We start from the raw sequence: 21369 nt of genomic DNA, 5'->3' as shown, positions 1-21369 counted from the left end.
TGTATTTTCAACTCAAGTGCAATATGCAATAAAGATATGTGCAACAAGTCATGTGGTTGTCATTTGGTTTTCTTGTAGAATTCCTTTCTTTAAGTGTTGTTGTGATGGGGAGTAAATAAATACAAATCTACACCAGCTCTGTACAATGTTAAGGTATTTGTACTAATTTATATTTATTGTCGCCACTTTATATTTGTACTCCACTGAAAGATTTTTTTTATTACTTCACTGGAAATGCTACCATGAATTGAGCCTTAATATTTGTAATCATATGGATTAAATATGATGAATTGTTATGAAGTAAATTACCTTATAGCATCTGATTTAGTTTAGATTTTACTCACCTTGACCAAAGGGGGTAAATTATTATGTAATATATGTGAATGCATCAGTAATATTAACCCAATGTAATACTAACCCAATGTCTTGACAAAGGCCATCCGGCTGTTTAATGAGTTCTACAGTTTGAACCTTAAGTGCATCTTGCAGATATCACTTCTTTATCTGTGCCTGATTAAAAAAAAAAAATGAATACCAAGCTCTTACTTGTTATTAAGTGTTTACACCAAATAAATTGGAAATTTGTTTTTTTGTGTGCATCATCCTGTGCTGCTGGACTCACCACACCCTGCTCCAGTGAGATCGATAGAGTTTTTAATTAAATGGAAATGAATCCTGTTGAGACCACATGAATATATACGATCTGTAGCCACAAACCTGTCTGTGCTTCCTGGAATAAGCAAAATATACATGGATGTTGCATTTCTTTCTCAATAAACTGTATTATCCAAAATATACAAAATAAAAGTATAAACAAAGAAACAGGTTGATCAAAATTCATTCAAGATGACATCAAAGCTCAGTAGAATTAACGTGTAAAACAGATGTACCATTAAATTACACACAGGAGAGCACTCATAGGGACCAATGAAAGAAAGAATGAATGAATCTCTGTTGAATCAGCAGAGCCCCCAGCGGCCACCCGAGGAACTGTGTTTTTCTTTCCGCTTGGAGGCAGGAGTTTTCTGCCAAGCTTGTCCGGTCCCACCCGTCCACCCAAACTGTGTGAAAGCATCCGTTGTTCTGGTGGAGCTCCCCGGACACATGGAGCAGAGGGAACCTGCTGTAGCTCAGTGAAGACTTTCCAGGCTGGAGACACATTGATCCTGTAGAGAAGAGAGAGGAACTCAGTCCGAGGCGTTTTCAAACTATGGAGCAAACTGCGACCCTGATAATCTGAGAGAAAAGAGAGAATAGCGTCAACTGATCACATCAAGGTAAGAAACTCCTCTGATTCTTATGGTTCTTTATTCTTCTGCTCACAAAGTTGTCATTCTATCTCATCTGTATTAGTTAGAAAGTAGCCTAAACTTTTTAAACTATTTTTACCAAGTCCCAACTTCAGGAATTTTATATAACAGAGTTTTTTAGGTTTGTCAGAACTTAAATAGCACGCTCTTTGTCAAAAAAGTATTTATATTTATAATTCATTTTTTTTCTCTTTAGAGTAAAAACGAATGAATGAATATTCAAATGTTGATCAGTTAGTACAACCATAGCATCCTCTTTTAAAACTTAAAAAAGTTTTCATTACATGGCTTTTAACTTTTGTTTCTTTCTCGACTTTATTTTAGCAACTGTCTTGACCCTACTTGTTTAAATTTAGGTGTATATATATAAAAATACTTGATATTTCATGATTCCAGTCCGTCACTCTGACAGGTTTAATACACAGCAGGTCCTCTCTCACTACTAAGCAACTTAATCCTTTGTTCTAGGTCTGTTATAATAGTTTAGCGAGGGCAGACTCGTCTTTGTGCTTCTGTCTTTTTTACTATCGGATGCCTGCTGAAGTGTAAAGGTATGAAAATCCCCTTGTGTCAGACAGGCTGTGAGTCACCCCCTCCCTCAGCAGGACCCCAGCTCCTCTGTTTGTGTTGCTCCTTTACAGCTCGCTCTGGCCTAGATAAGTTGGCAATGTAAAGGACAAACTCAGGAAAGAGCTCCATTCTAAAGGAAGCTGTGGAGGGACGTGAGGAAGTCGTGTTGAACTTCTGTGATAGCCTGCTGCGGTTTGTGTTGATGGGTGCTGAGAGGATGGGAAATGTATAAGAGGTTCTTCTGACAAGGGAGAGGAAACAGACTTATTCTGGTTTTAGCATCAGTCCTTTGCTGTGTTTTCCTCAAACTTCAGAGTTCCTATTGTGCCCCTTACAACACTGATTGCTTTTGGTCTGTGCTTCTGTGTCAGTAATTCTTATGACGCTTACTGTGTTTCTTCAGGGTGCCTACATGCTTCAGCATCATTTCCAGTTTCCCCTGAAGAGGAATTTGGCACATCACTGTGAAAGGCATGAATGAGGTACAAAGGGGGTTAACTGTCAACTGTATACTTAAAATCTGTTTAAAACTCCCAGGATCCCTTTGGTACTTCTAGTATTAAAAGTTAAAATTGTAAAATTGTTTTGTCCAATTAGCTCCTGTCACTATTACTCTGTAGGATTTTCTTCATGAACAGAGTTGGGCCACCTTGATTACAGCAAACATGACACCTTCTCAGATCCCACATTTAATTACCCTTTATTAAATAAAACAAAAATGCTTAGGTTAAAGAGCGGAGAATAACTTTTCATGACAAATGCCGTATAAGTGATTTGAATGTTTAAAGGTTACTAGTAAAAAATAAACTAGGAGAGGATTTTTACATGGATCTGAATGGTTTTTGGTTCGTACCTCTTTTTAAAAGATCTCCCTAACTCTGAGTAAAAATGGTTTCATAACATTAAATATCAAAATGAATGGGAAACCATCTTTACGTACATCTCAACTCTCTCAATACTACTATAAATGCATGTAGGAAATTCAATACAAATGAACCACAAATTGTATGAAATTCTTGAACCGATGCACCACATCTAGAGTGCATCTAGTTAATCCTGAAATATAACCGGTTGGATGATTTATATTTTTCATTTAATTTCTCATTTTATTGCTCTCTCCTCTGTATTCTCTGTCTTATTCGTCATGTTTGAGATACACAAACCCTATATCCTGTATTAACTATCAGGATTTCTTTCTTCTTTCATAAATCCTTTGAATACAAATATTTGAAACAAGAAATACAAATTATAGTTACTGGGATGCAGCTATTGTAAACAGAAGCAATTGCCTTAATGTTGGAGATGACACAAAATGATAAGTCAACTGTTTTAACTGGACAGTTTCTAAGTTATGAAATATGTTCCAATGGAATCACTATCATAGATCTCTGATTGAATTTAAACTGATTTAAACCTCTTTGTTGCATTTGAACCATCTCGCCTGACCAGCTGAGGCTGTGCAGCTCACTCAGAACGCTGTCTGGTGCTCTTTATTTCAGGGTCGCTCTGCTCTCTTCAGAAGGTGCCACCTTGCCTTGTCCAAGGCTGACAGCCTCACATCTGCTCCTGCCAGAGCTGTTGTCTCTGTGGACGCAGGCGATGGCGAGGCCGCCCAGTCTGAGGCCGACGCTGCGTCTCCCCTCTCTGACCTCTCGCACTTGTTCGAGAGCGAAGATGCCCCCCCATCGACTCAGGACACGAGCCAGGATTCAGCTGCTGGAGCTCTGGAGCTGGTTCAGCCCGGCCAGCCTGTGGACAGCAGACCGAACCTGCGGATGAAGTTCCAGGGTGCTTTCAAAAAGGGCATTTCCAACCCAATGGACCTGCTGGAGTCCACCATATACGAGTCTAATGTGGTTCAGGGACCCAAGAAAGCCCCCATGGACTCGCTCTTTGACTACGGCACCTACAGCCAGATGAGCAACCAAAAGAAACGCAGGAAGAAGCTTCCACGAGGGTGAGAAGGAGCCTCCCTGTCTCGAAACTGTAATTCATGTATTTCCAGGATTTAAAAGTTGGGCATTTCTTTAAACCTTTAGGTTTTAGCCTTTACTTCTTGTTTTACCAAAAAAGGGCTGGTTTGAAAAAATGTTGTCATAAAAACAAAAAACCTCCCACAACTGCTGCTCTGTAGACAGAGGTGTGCCACATGTGGAAGTATGTACACACACACACACACACACACACACACACACACACACACACACACTAACACAAACACACGCTAACACATACACACACACACTCACTAACACACACACACTGCAGTCCTTCATTCAGCCTATTCACTGATCTAACAGAGAGGATTTTGTTAGTTGCTCTGCAGCCGTTGAGGTAATATTTAGGCTGCTGCCTCTTTTTGCCTACCTGTCCCATACACACAGAGGTCTATTTATTGAAGCTCTGGAGGGTGCGACTGACCGAGTAAAAGATGTCTTATCCACTGAAAAAGAAGTAGTCGATTTTAGGACAATCCCAGATTGAATCTTTTTGTAGCCCACAGTACCATCATGTCATGTTTTTGTGTGTCCTCAGTAAAACTGAGACGTCCTGTGATGATGGTCAAACAGATCCACCAAAGATCCTGAAAACATTCAACCGCTCTCTCCTGTTTGACGGTGTGTCACGTGGAGAGCCCGGGGCCCTCGACGGCCTGTTAGAGTACCTGCAAAGTAACGGCAAGCGGTTAACTGATGAGGATTTCAGAGGTAAGACTAAAATATGTAGATATCTGTCTACTAAGTCAAACCAATAAGTGATCGGGAATAAAACAGGTTTAATGTTCAGAAGTTTAGATCTATTCCTCTTTTACTCCGTTTCTGTTCAAAATCTCGACTCTGCCTTTGTTCCAAACCAGAATCTCACTTAATCTACTTCTGTATAAAAAGACTTCTCCCTCTTGATTCTTTTTTGCCCAGAGGATGTGAGAAGGAAAAGGTGGAGTGAGTCTTTGTCCCACTGAAGGCTGGTCCAAACAAAGCTTCTGTCTCAGGAGGTTTTCAGGCTCATAACAAGGAGCAGAGAAAACTAACAGCAAACTGTCGTCTCTCACAGAGTTAACCGGGGCCTGGAGTCTTTACAAAAATGGCTAAAAGTAGTGAATGGCTGCTTTGACCCCTGTCTTTAACAGTTTGTTCTCATGAACCCTGAAAACTCCATGTGACAGCTCCCCAGACTCTCCTTTAATTGTGTATCTTCATTCCCAGTTCAGTCACATTTTACATGGCTTGACATCATAACCAGGAATGTTTAAGTTACCATGGGTAAGTGGAGGAGCTCAGTTAATTAAAAAAAGGAAATGACTATTTGAAAAAAATAAACAAATTATTATGAGTCAATTGTGACATGTGAACACCACAGGTTGTAATTAAGCGTGTATGAAAACGAATCAACATTAGCAGGCCAGCAGTTAATAATCAACAAAATAATGGATTAAGAGAAATATTTCTGCTAAAAATTGAAAGAATACACAGTTAAATACTTCTGGATAATTGAGATACCGCAAACAAATTATCAAATAGTTCTAATAGCTAGTTAAATTAAATAGATTTATGTTTGATATTTAGCCAAAAGTAGTGGATAGACAATTTAAATACAGCTGAAATGAATGGATGGAAGATAGAAATGACAAAATATATGTTAAATGTTGATATAAATAGCTTAGAGTAACACATGGATGGATAGAAAGGTAATGTTGATGAAGGTTTATCTGACCTCATCTGATTAGACTCAGGGGAAATACCTGGGAGACCCTGTCTGACACTGACATGGGACCAACCTCTATGAAAAACTCTGTCTAAATCCAAAAATATTCTTTGTCTTTTATCATATGTTTCTACCAGAGCCATCAACAGGTAAGACCTGTCTGCCTAAAGCTCTGTTGAACCTTTACGCGGGTGAGAACGACACCATCCCACTGCTGGTCGACATCGCAGAGAAGACTGGAAACCTCAGGGAGTTCATCAACTCACCCTTCAGGGATCTTTACTACAGAGGTACGGAAACAAACCAGTAATGTTCACAACAACAGAAAAATGCCGTGAGAATTCATGGCAGGAATCACGGGACATTAGCGTCAAATTCGGAACGTCAACTTGGAAAGATGAGATTCTTTGTCAGCGTCTTCTACGTGTATGACTCCTCTTATTTTTTATCCTGAGATATTTATATTCTTTTTGTCTTTTCAGTTTTGCGCCTGTTGCGTTTCAGAAACGTCATTAACGCGCCCATTCCCTCGCCTTGAATGCTCTGGACATTTTCACCAGGGGGGCTGGCAATAAAAGATCCAGAAAATGTCCAGAGCGACTGAGACACTCACACATCTGCCTTTTCCAGACAGTCTATGTCTGAAAGCAGGTTTTATTTTGTGTAGTTTGTAAGACTACAGTCTCCTCGTCTTCCTCGGAGCTGAAGCTGACAGAGGTTGTTGTTGGTTTACTCTGGGTTTGACAGGCTGCTCCTGTAGGTGAGGCCCAATTAGTGGGAAGAGCAACATTTTGTAGCGACTGTGCAGCTCAGGCTTTGTTTGGATTTCACCTTTCACATTATTAGTTATGAGAACACAGTGACAGGAGCCTTTTCAACAGCTTGTAATACAAAATCAGATGTTACTATTCATTTGCATGTTTACCTAATCTTCTGTACTTTTTAAGTGTGGTAGTTGGATCAAAAACATTTCTTTTTCTTTTTCATGCAGGAAATGCTTTTTATGTGACACCATAAAGAAGTTTAACAGCTCAGTTTCTATTGGTGTTGATCCGAAAAGAAAATAAACCTGTACATAAATTAGACCACTTCACAGCTTTTTGTTTGACCTTCTCCCTCATGTTCATAATTGGGCATCGGATTCACAAAAGGAAAAATTCTTTAGGCAGAAAGAAAGTTTCAACACTGTTTGTCTTGTGTAACTTTCCTATTTGCCTGTCAACAGTATTAAACTCCACACACTTCAGTTGAGTAATTACTTCACATATAAAAAGAGCAAACACGGCTTGAGCTAATGTTTGTGTTGTTTTGTTGTGTTGTCAGGACAAACAGCGCTCCACATTGCCATAGAGCGACGCTGCAAACAGTATGTGGAGCTGCTGGTGGAGAATGGGGCCGACGTTCATGCCCAGGCCAGAGGTCGCTTCTTTCAGCCGAAAGATGAAGGGGGCTACTTCTACTTTGGTAATTACCTTTGCCAGCTCATTTCAAATTCATAAATCTGTATTTCTACTTATACAACGAAACAGTCATAGATAGAGTTGAGCAAAACTGCCTTTTCTGCCTCATACTGTTCTAACGATGTGGTGCGTCTGATGTTGTGCACCCACAAGTACCTATTCTGCCAAGATAAAACAGTTAAACCAGTGGTACATTTTCCTGGCAATAGCAAATCTCCTTTGCCGTGCAGACATGAGGTGACATGAGACTCCACCCTTCCTCTTTTTTAACCTTACAGCCAAATGTTTTTCTAAAGCGTGGCACGTTAAACCACCGGCAGCAAAGCGCCAAAAACACATGAAAAGAAAAGCATTATGTCATATGTTCAAGAGGTGCATCCAGTGAAAGGTGTCTGTGTTCTGCAGTGAGGAAAAGTAAATATCCTCTGCTGGTGGGACGGGCTTCACTGACCTTTAAGACCAGGAGGAGAATGAATAAATCAGAGCCAGTGAATTAAACTCAACACTGCCCTCTGCTGGCTCCTGCTCTGGCCCTACCTCCTCCTCCGAGCCCAGAGAGAAATATGTTGTTATTTGTGACCTTTTGATGATAATTACAGCATCTATAATTGATTTTCACCTCTCTCTTCACAAACACTAAAAGAAAGGTAGCTGTTTTGGACTGGTGTTGCTTTTTTTTCTTTTTTTTCCACAACCCAATTTCCAGAATTGTATATTTGATGACACTCTACGCTGATTCCCCGCTCGTCTCAGAGGAGGTGATTTCTATTTGCACTCAGCACTGTTGTCATTCCCCAAATCCCAGCGTGTCCGGGCACAGTGTGAGTAATTTGCCGCGGAGCTTTGCAGCGAGGTGAACAGGAACCTGGCAGGGCTGATGGCTAATGGGATTTAGACTCACGCTAACACTCTGCATGCACCCGTGCAAATCCACGAAGAGGAGCGTTTCTATGGGAGGTGACAAAGTAATCTGTCACCCATGGCAACGGCTCATTTTCAGCAGCTGCTCTCGGCCCTCAGGCCCCTCCCTCCAACAACTGCTAATTGGGCTGTTTTCATGGCGGGGATTTAAGTCCCATCTTTGATCCATGTTTAGCATGCTTAGCAGAAACATACAGATGCCAGCTACAGTTCTTAATGAACCCTCCTGTTGAAATGCTTATTTTGAATGTGAGGTGCCATGCTCTTGATCTCCTGTGACTTTACCATGAAGTGACTGCTCCCTCTTCTTTCTCTGTGTGTGTGTTTGCCCAGGTGAGCTGCCTCTCTCGCTGGCTGCGTGCACTAACCAGCCTGACATAGTGCACTACCTGACTGAGAACCCACACAAGAAAGCTGACCTGCGGCGCCAGGACTCCCGCGGCAACACGGTGCTGCACGCCCTGGTGCACATCGGAGACAACACCAAGGACAACACCCGTTTCCTCACCAAGATGTACGACCTGCTGCTGATCAAGAGCGCCAAGCTCTACCCAGAATGCAGCCTGGAGACGGTGCTCAACAGCGATGGCATGTCACCTCTCATGATGGCGGCCAAACTGGGCAAGATAGGGGTGAGCTAGGGACCATAATGCATCAAAGGTCAAGCGGCATCACGATAATAAAAAGGTCTTATCGTCACATTTCCACATCATTATCTCCATAATCCTTCAGGTTTTTCAGCACATTATCCGACGAGAGATCAAAGATGAAGAAGTTCGTCACCTGTCTCGAAAGTTTAAGGACTGGGCGTACGGTCCGGTGTACTCGTCCCTCTATGATCTCTCATCACTGGATACATGTGGAGAGGAGCCATCTGTGCTGGAGATCCTCGTCTACAACAGTCGCAACGAGGTGAGTGCTGACAGTTTTATTCAAGATTGCCTTGTTATTCCAAAAGCCGGAATTAAATGCTGTTTCTCTCAAGATCAATGTATTTGTTTGTTTATTTAGAAGGATCCCCATTAGCTCTACCCTAAGACAGAGCTACTTTTAGTGGGGTCCACATTTAAAACATACATACAGATATCAAATATTTAAAACATACATTACCATACCAATATCAAACATACGTTACATTACAAATATCAAAAGTTAAAATACCTTTGTCATGATATAAAACACTGATATATCCAATTCCATAGAAGCGAAAACTGCAAACCATGTAAGAGAATACTACACATTTATGTACAGTACATCACCATCTAGTGTCACAAGTATGCTGTACCTAAGTGTTTCATTATTTGCTTTTTGAACATACATTTACGTGTCACGTTTATCATTTCTGTTGGTAGTAGGTTCCATGATTTCATGGCTCTGTATCCCACATTGCGTTTAAGAAAATTGGTATTAGTTCTGGGGAGTGAAAACCTACCTTCTATTGCTCGCCTAGTGGCATAGTTATGTGAGGCTACATTTTATTTACTTTTCTATAATGATCTGCTGGTGTTTTAGACTGCAAGAGGCGCCATGTTGATAAAAGAAGTGCAGCAGTATTAAGAGCCACATGGTTGATACAGGGTGAATATTAAAAAAACATCAAGATAAAACATAAACATTTCTAAAACGTCTGAGCGCAAATACCTGAGTGCAATAAAACAATGTGAGTGTGATAACGGATCAGGATTTGATTGTATTACGCTGTAGCAGCTTCATGTTTCCGGTCTCTTTGTCAGAACCGTCATGAGATGTTGGCAGTGGAGCCCATCAACGAGCTGCTCCGGGCCAAATGGCAGAAGTTTGGTGCAGTCACCTTTTACATCAGTGTGGTTTCCTACCTCATCACCATGATCATCTTCACACTCGTGGCGTATTACCACCCAACACAGGAAGAGGTGGGTGTGAACCAACTGGAAATGTGTGGATTGTTCTCACGGCATGGCTTGATATATGTTCTAGGTTTCTGCCATACTAGCCTGTAGCTCATTTATTACCGTTATAATGGTAATTCATCATGTACTGTCAAATTACCATTTCTGTATTGAAGGAATATTAAGCATTTGGGGAAATACACTTACCTGCTTTCTTGCCAAGATTTTGTCGAGAAGATTGATACCATATTGAAACCTGGTGAAGCCTGGCTCTGTCCAAAATCCTCCTAGTAGCACCACTAAATGTTTTATATGATTTAGTTGTTTAATCTGTTCGCCATTTAAAAGCAGATGGAGGTTTATGTGCTAAAACTAAACTAAGCTAATCAGCGGCTATCTGGCTAGCATCTTTATATCTAATCGATAAATATTGATTACAATCATATCTAACTCCGCAAATAACAAACTGACTGATGACACATTTATTCTTAAAGACTGATATTTCTCATTAGGCTGTTTCTCTGCATACTGTATTGAATATGTTTTAGTGTTAGGACATTCAGATTGAATTTAATCTAAAGTCCTTGCTTCTTTCCTTCCTTCCTTCCTGCTTTCCTTCCTTCCTTCCTTCCAGCCTCCGTACCCGTACAACACCTCCTCTGACTACGTGCGGATGGCGGGGGAGGTCGTCACCTTGGCATCAGGAATCTTCTTCTTCCTCACCAATGTGAGTCAACGAGGCTCTGACACACATTCACAGATTGGTCATTACTTGTTTCACCATTGTTCTCCAGATCCAGCTCAGCACTGTCACAATAGCGTTGTTGTCGTGATGGAAATGTTTCTCCTGCTTTTTGCAGATTAAAGACGTCTTCCTGAAGAAGTGTCCTGGGGTGAAGTCTTTATTAATTGATGGATCCTTTCAGCTGCTGTAGTAAGTCCCCGTCCTCTGTCCCTCCTCCCTCCTCCCTCCTCTTCCTCATCTGGGCTGCAGCTCTTGCTGACTTTTACCCAAGGCAAATTATGCACCCTCCTTAATGGAGTCATCCAATTAATATCTCCGCCTTCTCCCTGGCATGTTTTATAGTTTGCATCTTTAATTAAACCCATGATCCAAACAAAGAGCAGATAATGTCGAGTGCCTCTGAACTGTGTTGCTTTAGATCATTATCAACATGGCTGTGATGTCTACATTCTCTTGCAGTGCGAAACACCAGCAGTCAGGCCTTTGTGCCTTTAATTATAACTGAAAAGTTCAATTATTTGACAAAGTTGTCCTCTTTCCTCTCTAGTTTCATCTACTCTGTGCTGATTGTAGTCACAGCTGCTCTCTACCTGTCGGGCATTAAGGCCTATGTGTCTGTGATGGTGTTTGCACTTGTCCTGGGCTGGATGAACACCCTTTACTTCACCAGAGGCCTGAAGCTCACTGGCACCTACAGTATAATGATACAGAAGGTGAGATATGGGACAGATGATTAAATCACTGTAAATATCACAGTCCGTGACTTTTAACTTCCCTTTTTTCGTTCTCAGATTCTTTTCAAAGACCTTTTCAGGTTTCTGTTGGTGTATGTGCTCTTCATGATTGGATATGCATCAGGTAGGCTTATGTTCGTCCGATTTTACCAGTATGTCAGCATTCACTACTACAGATAGACTGCAATTTGCTGATACATACAGAGCCCCTAAGGGACGTCTAAATGCATTTTAAATGATGTTCAGAGACAATTTCATAAGACTTACAAGGAAAGCATCAAAGTCCAAGGTTAAAATATAAAACAACTAACTGCTGTACTGTTATTATCATTTGTAAATGGAAACATAATAATTTCCACTTTTTATGCTAAGCTAAGCTTAACGTGTAACTCTTAAAGCTAACACAATGTTGACCTGTCCTGTTTCCAGTGTTGAGATTTGAGCTAACAATCCCAGCCTGAATTCAAAACCACTTACTACTGTAGTACCTGAAGCTGATAGGCCTACTCAACATGTTCTTTATGTTTGATCCACAAAACCGTCAACGTCTTTAGGCTGACTATTCCAGCCAGCTTGTATTCTTCACTCCTGTGTGGATTAACTGTATTTCTCAGAATGTTGAACTATGTCTCACTTCTTCCTTATAGTGCTCGCACAGATCTATAACCCAACCTCCTCTGTTCCCACCCCACAGCCCTGGTGACCCTGCTGACCGTGTGTCCTCCACCAGGATCTGAGTGTGACGGGGACTGCCCCACCTACCCAAAGTGCAGGGACCCCGACACGTTCAGCAACTTCCTACTGGACCTTTTCAAGCTGACCATTGGGATGGGAGAGCTGGACATGATCAGCAGTGCACAGTATCCCGCCGTCTTCCTCATCCTGCTGGTTACTTACATCATCCTCACGTTTGTGCTGCTGCTCAACATGTTGATCGCTCTGATGGGGGAGACGGTGGGGCAGGTGTCCAAGGAAAGCAAGAAGATCTGGAAGCTTCAGGTGAGCTGCTTGTTGCTGGAGGGCGGTGACAAAGGAGTCTGAATTCAATGTCGTTACAATTTAGTCTTGATCAGATAGATTTGGCTTCATTAACACAAGTTTTGATTTTGTGTATGAGATTTTGATCTGAGGTTTTCTCGGTTTGTTTGTTGGTTTGTATGTTTGTAATGAAGATTACACAAAAACAACTGAATGAATCAACACAAAGTTTGGTGAAAGGATATGGTATGTGTCGGGGAATAACACATTTAGGGAAATTATACTTATGAGTGCGTGCAATTTGGTGCAGCTTATTTTAATAAAATGTGACTGTTGGGCCTGGAAGGGGAAGTATCCACTATTCTAATTCAAGCTGTTGCTGCTGTGAATGTTTGTACCAAATTTCATGCTAATCTGAGAAATAGATGTTGAGATATTTCCCTCAAAACCACGAATGTCAAACTAAGGCACGAGCAGAGGATCAGCCAAATCACACATGCCATAAATTTAGTTCAAAACGATTCATTTTGATGCTTTATTCATGACATGTTTCTGTAGTTTGATGGAATAAATACATGTTTAAATAATGTATATTCACAGTGGGCGACAACCATCTTGGACATCGAGCGCTCATTCCCAGTCTGCCTGCGCAGGTCTTTTCGATCCGGGGAGATGGTGACCGTGGGGAAGAACTGGGACGGCACACCTGACCGACGCTGGTGCTTCAGGTATTTAGCATGATTCATATTCGCTGTCACTGTGCAGCGCCAATGCCACTCCAGAGAAAACTGTCAAAGCCAGCACTGTCCTCATGTATCAGGGTGGACGAGGTTCGCTGGTGTCACTGGAATCAGAACCTGGCGATAATCAGCGAGGACCCAGGCCAAGTCAATGTGCAGCAGCAGGGCGTTGGAGTCTTGAGGAGAGGTGAGATTTCACACTGCTCTCTCATGAATAAATGCACAGACAAACACAGCGGGAGCAGCACATACATTCATTCACACAGATTAAATAAAATCCTTCTTCTTTGTTATCCCCGTCCAGATCGCTGGTCCACGGTAGTCCCACGAGTGGTGGAGTTAAATAAGGGTCGTGAGGCAGTGGTGGAGATGGAGCCTCTGACACGCAGGCGCTGACACCGGCAGAGGACTAGTACTGTCCCTCTTCTAAAGAGACAGAGGAGAGCCATCAGCGTCAGTGACACGACTCTGCTGGGGACAATCTGGCCAATAAGTGCTTCTAATTTGCACAAATCTCACGTGCCTTTTCTTCACACAGAGAATAGTAGATATTACAGTGAGACAGTCAGTATTGGACAGAGGACTGAGAGCACAGAGATACTGGATTTACAATGTCCTAAAAAATAACTCAAGTATGATTTAAAGAAAACTAAATAGAGTAATTCATTTCTGTCAATATCGATAAGTATCACAATGAATGTCACATTATTATTTCTCTTTCTCTTGAGAATAAGGAAAATTTGGCATTAATGACACAGTGATCTGTTAACTATGATTTTTTTTATTCAAAAAGAAACATGAAAATGTAAATGTACTGTATTCCACATGTTAGACATATATTAGCAGTGTAAATGAAAGCTTTGAACCATTTACACATGAAAAATATTTTTTCAAGAGAACATTGCAGTAAATATTTATAAATTTATACATTATAATTCAGCTTAAGGTTGCGTGTTTTTATTATATATATATATATAAATATATGATGTGTGCATAAGTAATTATATGTATATGCTGGTTTGTATAGAGGATGTTTTATACAATATTTTGTCTTTTCTATATTGTATCAGTCAAATAGTTTTAAATCTATGAAAGTCTCAGTCTTGGACTGGCGGAGCAGGCAGCCCTCATTTGAACTGAAACAATGCACTGTGCCAATTTCTGATGTGTCCATTATTATATGAATACAAAGACATTGTTCCGAACAAGATGGGCATGATGAGCAGGTTGTACTTGTCAAGCTAATGTGCAAATATGAGACAATAGCCTTCCGTGTTACGGTTTGTCTTTGAATTTCCAGAGTTATTGTTCCTATGCAGCTGGGGTATTTGCATAATCAACTCTCAGGCCTCACCATTATGTACTTTCCTCTATTTGCTGCAGTGTTTTCGTTGCTCTTGGCTCAATGCCCTATACAGCAGCTCTCTTTTTCTATTTGTCTCTACTGAATGTATGCATCTATACGTGTTAATGCACATTGATGAGGAGCAGAGAGACAATACATTTCATTTAGACCCTAACCCTTACTGTTGAAGGTCGCAGGTCATTGTTCACTTTGTTTACATGGAGACACGTCTATGCATTATATTTGGTTTGTACCTTGCTGCACAGAACAATAAACACTGAATTTATTTATAAAGCACACAACAGTCTGTCTTGCTATTTCTGCATGCAAAGATTTTAGATTTTCTAATCGGTACTTGAATAATTTTACATGCAAAACAGTTTGCATGTAAAGAAACAAGGATGCAAGTTTGGTGTCAGTGCACGATCATATCACAATGATTCATGCACAATGAAAAGTGAGGGAAAGAAAGAATGGTTTCATATGATATTTTTATTTTAATCTGCTTTTTTACTTGGCTTCCTTTTATATTTTTAAGAGCCATATGAGTATACTACAAACAATTAAACATTAGTAATGTTCGTAGAACTGTAATCACACTGTTCTGTGATTCTTTGGATGACCCCAACCCCCTGATTATTTAAAATAGCAAAAAAAAATCACTTTTTGTAATGTTGCAGAGTATTGCTTTGTACCAAGTCGCTCATTTAAACCCAATTCTCAATTACTCATTGCAAAGATTTCGATTCCTGATCAGTCTTCCTCTTCAAATGATCAACTGTAGTTCCTGGTCTGGCCTGCTGATGGCTGCAGAGATCTAAATTCCTCCGTGTCTTCCACATCCCAGATGAGGGTCTTCTCCTGCAGATGCTGTTTGGCACATTTTCTGTTTTTTATTACAGCTGCATGTAATGCATTGTCAGAGTTAACTGTTATTACCATAATAGGTTATAGTTTGTAGAAAGCCGTCCACTTATATTTTCTCTCCTGTGGATCTCAGGTCTCGTTGACCCCACTCCAACACCTGCTACATAATTATGGACTTTTGCCTTCGTAATGAAACCACAAGCTAGCAGCAATTCAGGAAGAGCTTCACTGCTTTTCACCTTCCTTCATTACGCCTCACCTTTGGTTTTCCATTTAAAAACGTGGTGATTCTCCCTCACGTTAAATAGGGCCTCACCCCTTCGCTTCCCACCACCCTCCTCCTCCCCCTCCCACTCATCTCTCTCTCTGAGGCCAGCAGCACTGAAGGACACAGGGAATCTCTCGCCACCTCAGAGAAGAGGCTAATCCTCTTTGCCCCCAACTTTAACTGGGCCACTAATCCTCCAGGTTTATCTAAGCAGCGAGCACCTAGCGCTGCTGACAACTTGGTCTGCCCTCCTCCCTGCAGCCTGTTAAGTAGGGCAGGGCTCGGTCCTGCAAGTGTCACTGTCAGCAACTCTGGAACCCCACACTCGCACAGGGAGTGTGAGCAGTTAACAAAAAGGCCTGCTTGCTTGCTCGCTTGCAGCACGCGTGTGACTGCTCACCGCCACAAATGTGTCTCAACAAACCGAAGCGAAGGCCAAGCAGGATCGTGTCGTAACGACCCTCATTTGGCAACCGCACATGAGGGAAAGTGGAGGTCTTAACGGAATCAGACTAGCTTAGATATTGGCCGCACAAATTCCTCAGCTATTGACCAGCCAGTTAAGCTTCAAGCTGTAAGGGGTAGATGAGACTGAAGGGGATACTGGGCTGGACTTGGGCCAACTCATTCTTTATTCACTAAACAACACTTCCAACTGTCTGATGGCTTCAAACGGAACATTCATTGTCTTCCTGAGGTCTAGCAGCACGATGCAGGGGAGGAAACCATATTGGTCACAATCTCACTTATCATTCCACAAGCAAGATATTGTAAAAGACGTTGATGGGTAGAAAAATCACTGAATCATTCTTTGAACTAAAGGTTCAAATCAGGCTCAGACCTAAATGCTAAATCCACATAGTTTAAAGTCAGTCCTAATTCTCCTCCTTGAAATAATTCCTTGATATCCCGTCCATGAGCCCCTGAGTGACATATTTCACTGAGGTGCGTTATCTCTAAATGGAATGAGCAATCACTGGAAGCACTGGGAGATGAGGCGCCAGAGACATATTGGTTAGGTGGCGTACGAGATGACCTTTCAGTTCATCTAAGATGAAACGAGGCTGCTGAACCCAAAATGATTCAGAGTGTCTAAACTGACAGCCGAGGGCACGGCCGCGGCCGAGCGTCAGCCTGCTGCCCCGGCCTCCGTAGGCATCGCTCATGATTTATTGTGAAATTGCCAGGGACTCAATGTGGCGTGCAGGTGAATGAGTTTTGCTAATAAGAGAAGCATTTCTGCTCCACAGAGCTCTTTTTCTGTCTGAGCGAGCGCGTATGAAATCAGTGTGCAGTCTCCCAGTACCACACGCTCTGATGGAGGCGGCTGGCTCATCAGTCTACGGCTTATCTGATGTTTTAGGTGGGTGGAGAGGTTGGGAGTGAGGAGAGAAAAAAGAAGGGAAAGTGTCAGTCTCAAATTCTTTACTGTGTTGTTAAACATTTACATTTGGTGTATGTTGTGTTCCTTTCCTTCAGGAAGTTTGTAGTAGGGCTGTACTATGCTGGCAAAAAACCTACAAATAAATAGAGATGTAAAGAATATAGACTATAACAATAAGGAACTTCAAACACAAAACAGAACTAGAATGACACTCAGCAGACTGCATACCTCATCTCAGGCTCCACAGTCCCCTGATGAAGCCACCTTTAAATTCACTAGTTTCCAAATGTCACAAGCTCATAAATATCAGCCTCCTAAATATGCCTGAATTTGTTTCTCTCAGGATCAATGAATTATTCTCTGACAGGTCTGATCGTGGTGGTGGATCGTGGATCATGGTGGCTTCTGATGGTGGTGGCAGCTGATCGTTGACTAAGACTGCTTGACATACAATATGCCTCCTCACATACTGACCATAACTCCTCAATTCATTTGTCATTGCTGCTCCGTTCATCTCAATCAGACATTTCCTTATGTATAAATACTGTAAACATTGACACAATTCTCCATAATGTTACAAACTGTTTCTTCTAATCAATGTTTTTGCTTATGCTCTAAATTACACGCTGAATCTATTGCACTTCCGTCCCTCCTGGGAGATGGATCCCTCACGTGTGGCTCTCTCTGAGGTTTCTACGTTTTTTTCCCTGTTAATAGGTTTTTGAAAATGTTCCTTACTCTTGTTGAGGGTTAAGGACAGAGAAGGTCGCACCTTGTTAAGCCCTATGAGACAAATTGTGATATGTGAATATGGGCTGTACAAATTTGATTGATTGATTCATTGAAGTCCAGTAAAATTTGAAAAACATACCTTGCTAAAGAAAGTAAAATAAATTCCAGAACCAACACCAAAATTGAAGTTCTTCCTTGGGTCATGCGCCATCCCTCCACAGCATATTTCATAGAAATAGGTTGAGTAGTTTTTACGTAACCCTAATATAATACAAACAAACAAACAAACAAACGATCAACAAATGCAGACGAAAACAATAACTTCAACAACTAAAGCATTCACATTGTGGTCATTTCTGTTGTTTTTGGAGGTGTTTGGAGCAGAAGGAGTGTGATCTGCTGTAAGTGATAAAGATCAGTGTCAGCGTGATGATTTGTAACAAACAAGGTTCAGAAAAACGACTGATGTTCCCTGTTATTGTGAGGCTGAATTATCAATGCTTCACAGGAGGACACCTTGTCTGGGCCACTTTGGTAAATTGTGTGTAAAGAGTCTTAGCTCGCCTTCGCCTCTGCGCTTAAGAGCAAATCCTCATCCCGGAAAAATGTCAATCATTCCCATGTTATATTTTCTTTCTCTCTCGGGCGTTTGCTTATCCAAGGTGAGGTCGTTTTTCCCTGTGATGACACGAAAACACTGTGTGTCCTGTGAGGTCTTACAGTGATGCCACTACGTACCCCTGCACAAGGTGAAAAAGGTCAAGTGAACAACAGGATTGAAGGGGGCCAGCATATGGTGGTGATGTGCAACGTGAATCCTGAGACTAATATGCTTACCATCATTACAGGGAGGTCTTACAAAATGTCTAAGAAGGGGAGTGCAGCGAGGAAGACTGAAAGACAGAAAGAAAAAAACAACAAACAAAAAACAAGTATACCATGGAGAAGTATAGCACCAGGACAGGCTTGGATGAGTTAGTAGAAAGAAAGAAAGAAAGAAAAAAGAAAGAAAGAAAGAAAGAAAGAATTCATTTGTTTAATGCCTGCTTTTATACAGCCTCCAACATGAGCAATACAAAGTAAGAAAGAAAGAAAGAATGAAAGAAAGAAAGAAAGAACGAAAGAACGAAAGAACGAAAGAACGAAAGAACGAAAGAAAGAATGAAAGAACGAAAGAAAGAAAGAAAGAACGAAAGAACGAAAGAAGAAGTATACCATGGACGAATATATAGCACCAGGACAAGTGTAGAAGTCATCTGCTTTATTTACTTATTTCAAACAATAATACATAAGAGAGGAGAGGTCAAATGAAAACCAACCATCTACATTAAAATAAAGAAATTTCAGTCCTGAGATTGACAAAAAGGAGGAACAGACAAAAGATCTACTGTGGTCGTCGGGATGGAGGAGGGACAGTGGCAGTTTCAGCAAATTGAAGATGATGGTTGTGGGGAGATTGCAGAAGTGGAGAGGGAGTAGAAGGTATAAGCAATCACTGGGATGCTTGGCTGTAGGCACATTCAAAGTTGAAAACCCCACGACTAAAGGATTTTACAGCTTTTATTTTTTTTTAATATTCAGACTTCTTATTTCGAAATCTAAGACTCATATAATCTCGTTTTTTTTTCTCAACAAAAAAAAAGCAAGGAATCTTTTACATTTTTTCATCCTGAGGAGACAAAATCTTTTTTGAACATAAATACAACACTGCAGGGAGAACAATAAGAGAGATGCTTTATAGATTTCCCATTTCCATATATATTATTTTCTCAAGGTTGCAGCACCCTCAGACTTTGGCGGCGTCGGTGCATTTGAGATCATTCGGTGAAAGAAAAACCCAGGCCTGTTTGTCCACAGCAACATGCTGAGAGCCACACAAACAGTGAAAGGAAACAGGAAGAAGAAAAAAGCAAAATCCCCAGACTTTTGTGTTTAGATTGGATACAGTGATATATACCCACCACGTAAACTAGATGAATATTTGGAGGCCATAAGCTTTTTCAGCTGAACATACATGGTTACGATGCCAAGGAAATAAAACGCTGTAAGCACGAGGAATTCCGACCTGCTGCATTGCCTGTTAAGAAAAGAGCTCCGGGGCTGTGCCTTTGGAAAAAAAAGATCCTGATTTATTGTGTCTGTGCTGATTGTTTACCTTGTGTTGCGTTAAATTAATGTTATTTTAATTACGACACAGTTAAATTGTGTGATGTCGACAATGAACCCATTCGGTTTTATTCAGTAGTGCTCAGGAGCTGCCGATGTGCTCCAACTGTGGCAAAACACAGCGAATCTTGCAATGATATTGTGGAACACAGCTACAGGGCTCACGGGTTAACTATACAAGTGTCCTCATGACCATGTGAATTATTGATTAAAGTATTTTCTTGCTAGGTAGGAGCCCAATGGAGAGGACTGGCCCCTTGAGTTTTTTTTCTTTCTTCTCTTTGACGCTAAGGAGGGATGCTGGGAAGAAGTCTGAGACGAGGGCCCCAAGGGTCCAAGGGCAGCCAGGGGACATGGTGGAGGATGACCAAAGCAGCGTGGAGGGGATGTCCACCCCCACGCCACTGCCCCCCCCAACCCCCCTCTGTCATCTGTAGGTTAGAGCAGCGCCAGGACTCCACAGAGCGAGCAGCTGCCTTTATTTTCTCTCAACCTCCCTCCCCTCACGTCCCCTCTGTTTTGAGAGTGAAAGAGCCGACCCTCCTTTGAACGGGTCCGTCCGTCTCTCCTTCCCCCTCAGAAGTATTTAAAGGTGCATAATATACAACCAGACCTTTGCACTGGGTTAAGGTCTTCATGGACTTATTGGGATTTACTAAGGGATTTTTACGAACGGCCCAAGTCAGCTCCTCCTCCACTTTTCCCCCGGGCCGTCCTCGTGAGTGTCTCATTGCCCTTGAAAGCACGTTAACAGTCAATAGTGTGTAGCCACACAGAGACCACAGAGTGATAGATCTGAGCGTCCTCATTCACACCGGCTTTGAATGGCGTAACTTATCATTTTCATGGGCAACACGGATTCAAATATTTTCGCAAGCATTTAAAACTGAATTACAAATGAGGATCTAACTGGCTGAGATTTTCATAAATGGAGGCACAATAAGTCTTTGAGTGAGATGGTGATTTCCTCAGAGCTTGAATCTGAATGTGAGGCTGCAGAGCCAAAAGAGGGGAGGCTAAGACCAGGACCAGGAACATGGCAATTATCCTGATTACTGATGCTTCGAGGCTTCTCTGACCCCAAAATCCCTCCCTGTATCTTTCTCGCTCTTTTTTTTTCTCTTCTTCACTGAGATCTGTCACATTGACAGGGCCCCTCAGCCAGGCAGGGAGCAACCATGTATAATCCAACAGAAAACAAATCCCCTCGATCAAACACAGCCCAGCTTTTAAAGCAGGCCTCTGAGCCCGGGCGCCATGGTGTGGTGCTGAGGCCCTCCGAGATGCTGCGGAGGCTGTGATTTTGCAACCCCCACTTCGCCACCCCTCCACCACCGCCGCCTGCAAACCCTGCTGTCCTCCCCTTCAACGCCAGCCCGTCCTAACCTTCAGTTTGTTTAAGCACTGCTGAACCCTGTTGGCCCCGGACAGGGGGAGGGTGGGCTTAGATAATGACATGCCATATGCCACTCTGCCTCTGCAGCTGAGTGAGCCACGCACGGATCAGCTCAGGCACAAATCTATTTGAAATTTAATTCTATTATCCTAATATGGGCTAGGCGTCCATTGTCCAAAA

General features: G+C 41.8%; 1 protein-coding gene across 1 annotated transcript; it reads left to right on the top strand.

Annotated features, from left to right (window-relative positions):
• The first annotated feature begins 1026 nt into the window (after window positions 1-1026).
• On the top strand, window positions 1027-14775 carry trpv4 (transient receptor potential cation channel, subfamily V, member 4). Its single transcript, XM_053421808.1, has 17 exons — window positions 1027-1277; window positions 2284-2362; window positions 3380-3837; window positions 4416-4588; window positions 5723-5875; window positions 6909-7049; window positions 8300-8598; window positions 8699-8878; window positions 9700-9858; window positions 10469-10561; window positions 10695-10768; window positions 11127-11292; window positions 11371-11437; window positions 12008-12312; window positions 12892-13019; window positions 13112-13218; window positions 13336-14775. The coding sequence occupies exons 2-17, from the start codon at window positions 2354-2356 to the stop codon at window positions 13425-13427; spliced, it is 2604 nt and encodes an 867-aa protein (XP_053277783.1). The 5' UTR covers window positions 1027-1277; window positions 2284-2353; the 3' UTR covers window positions 13428-14775.
• Window positions 14776-21369: the final 6594 nt, after the last annotated feature.

The sequence above is a fragment of the Pleuronectes platessa genome, chromosome 4 (assembly GCF_947347685.1).
Source record: "Pleuronectes platessa chromosome 4, fPlePla1.1, whole genome shotgun sequence".
NCBI lineage: Eukaryota > Metazoa > Chordata > Actinopteri > Pleuronectiformes > Pleuronectidae > Pleuronectes > Pleuronectes platessa.
This window is presented reverse-complemented; position numbering and strand designations above follow the sequence as displayed.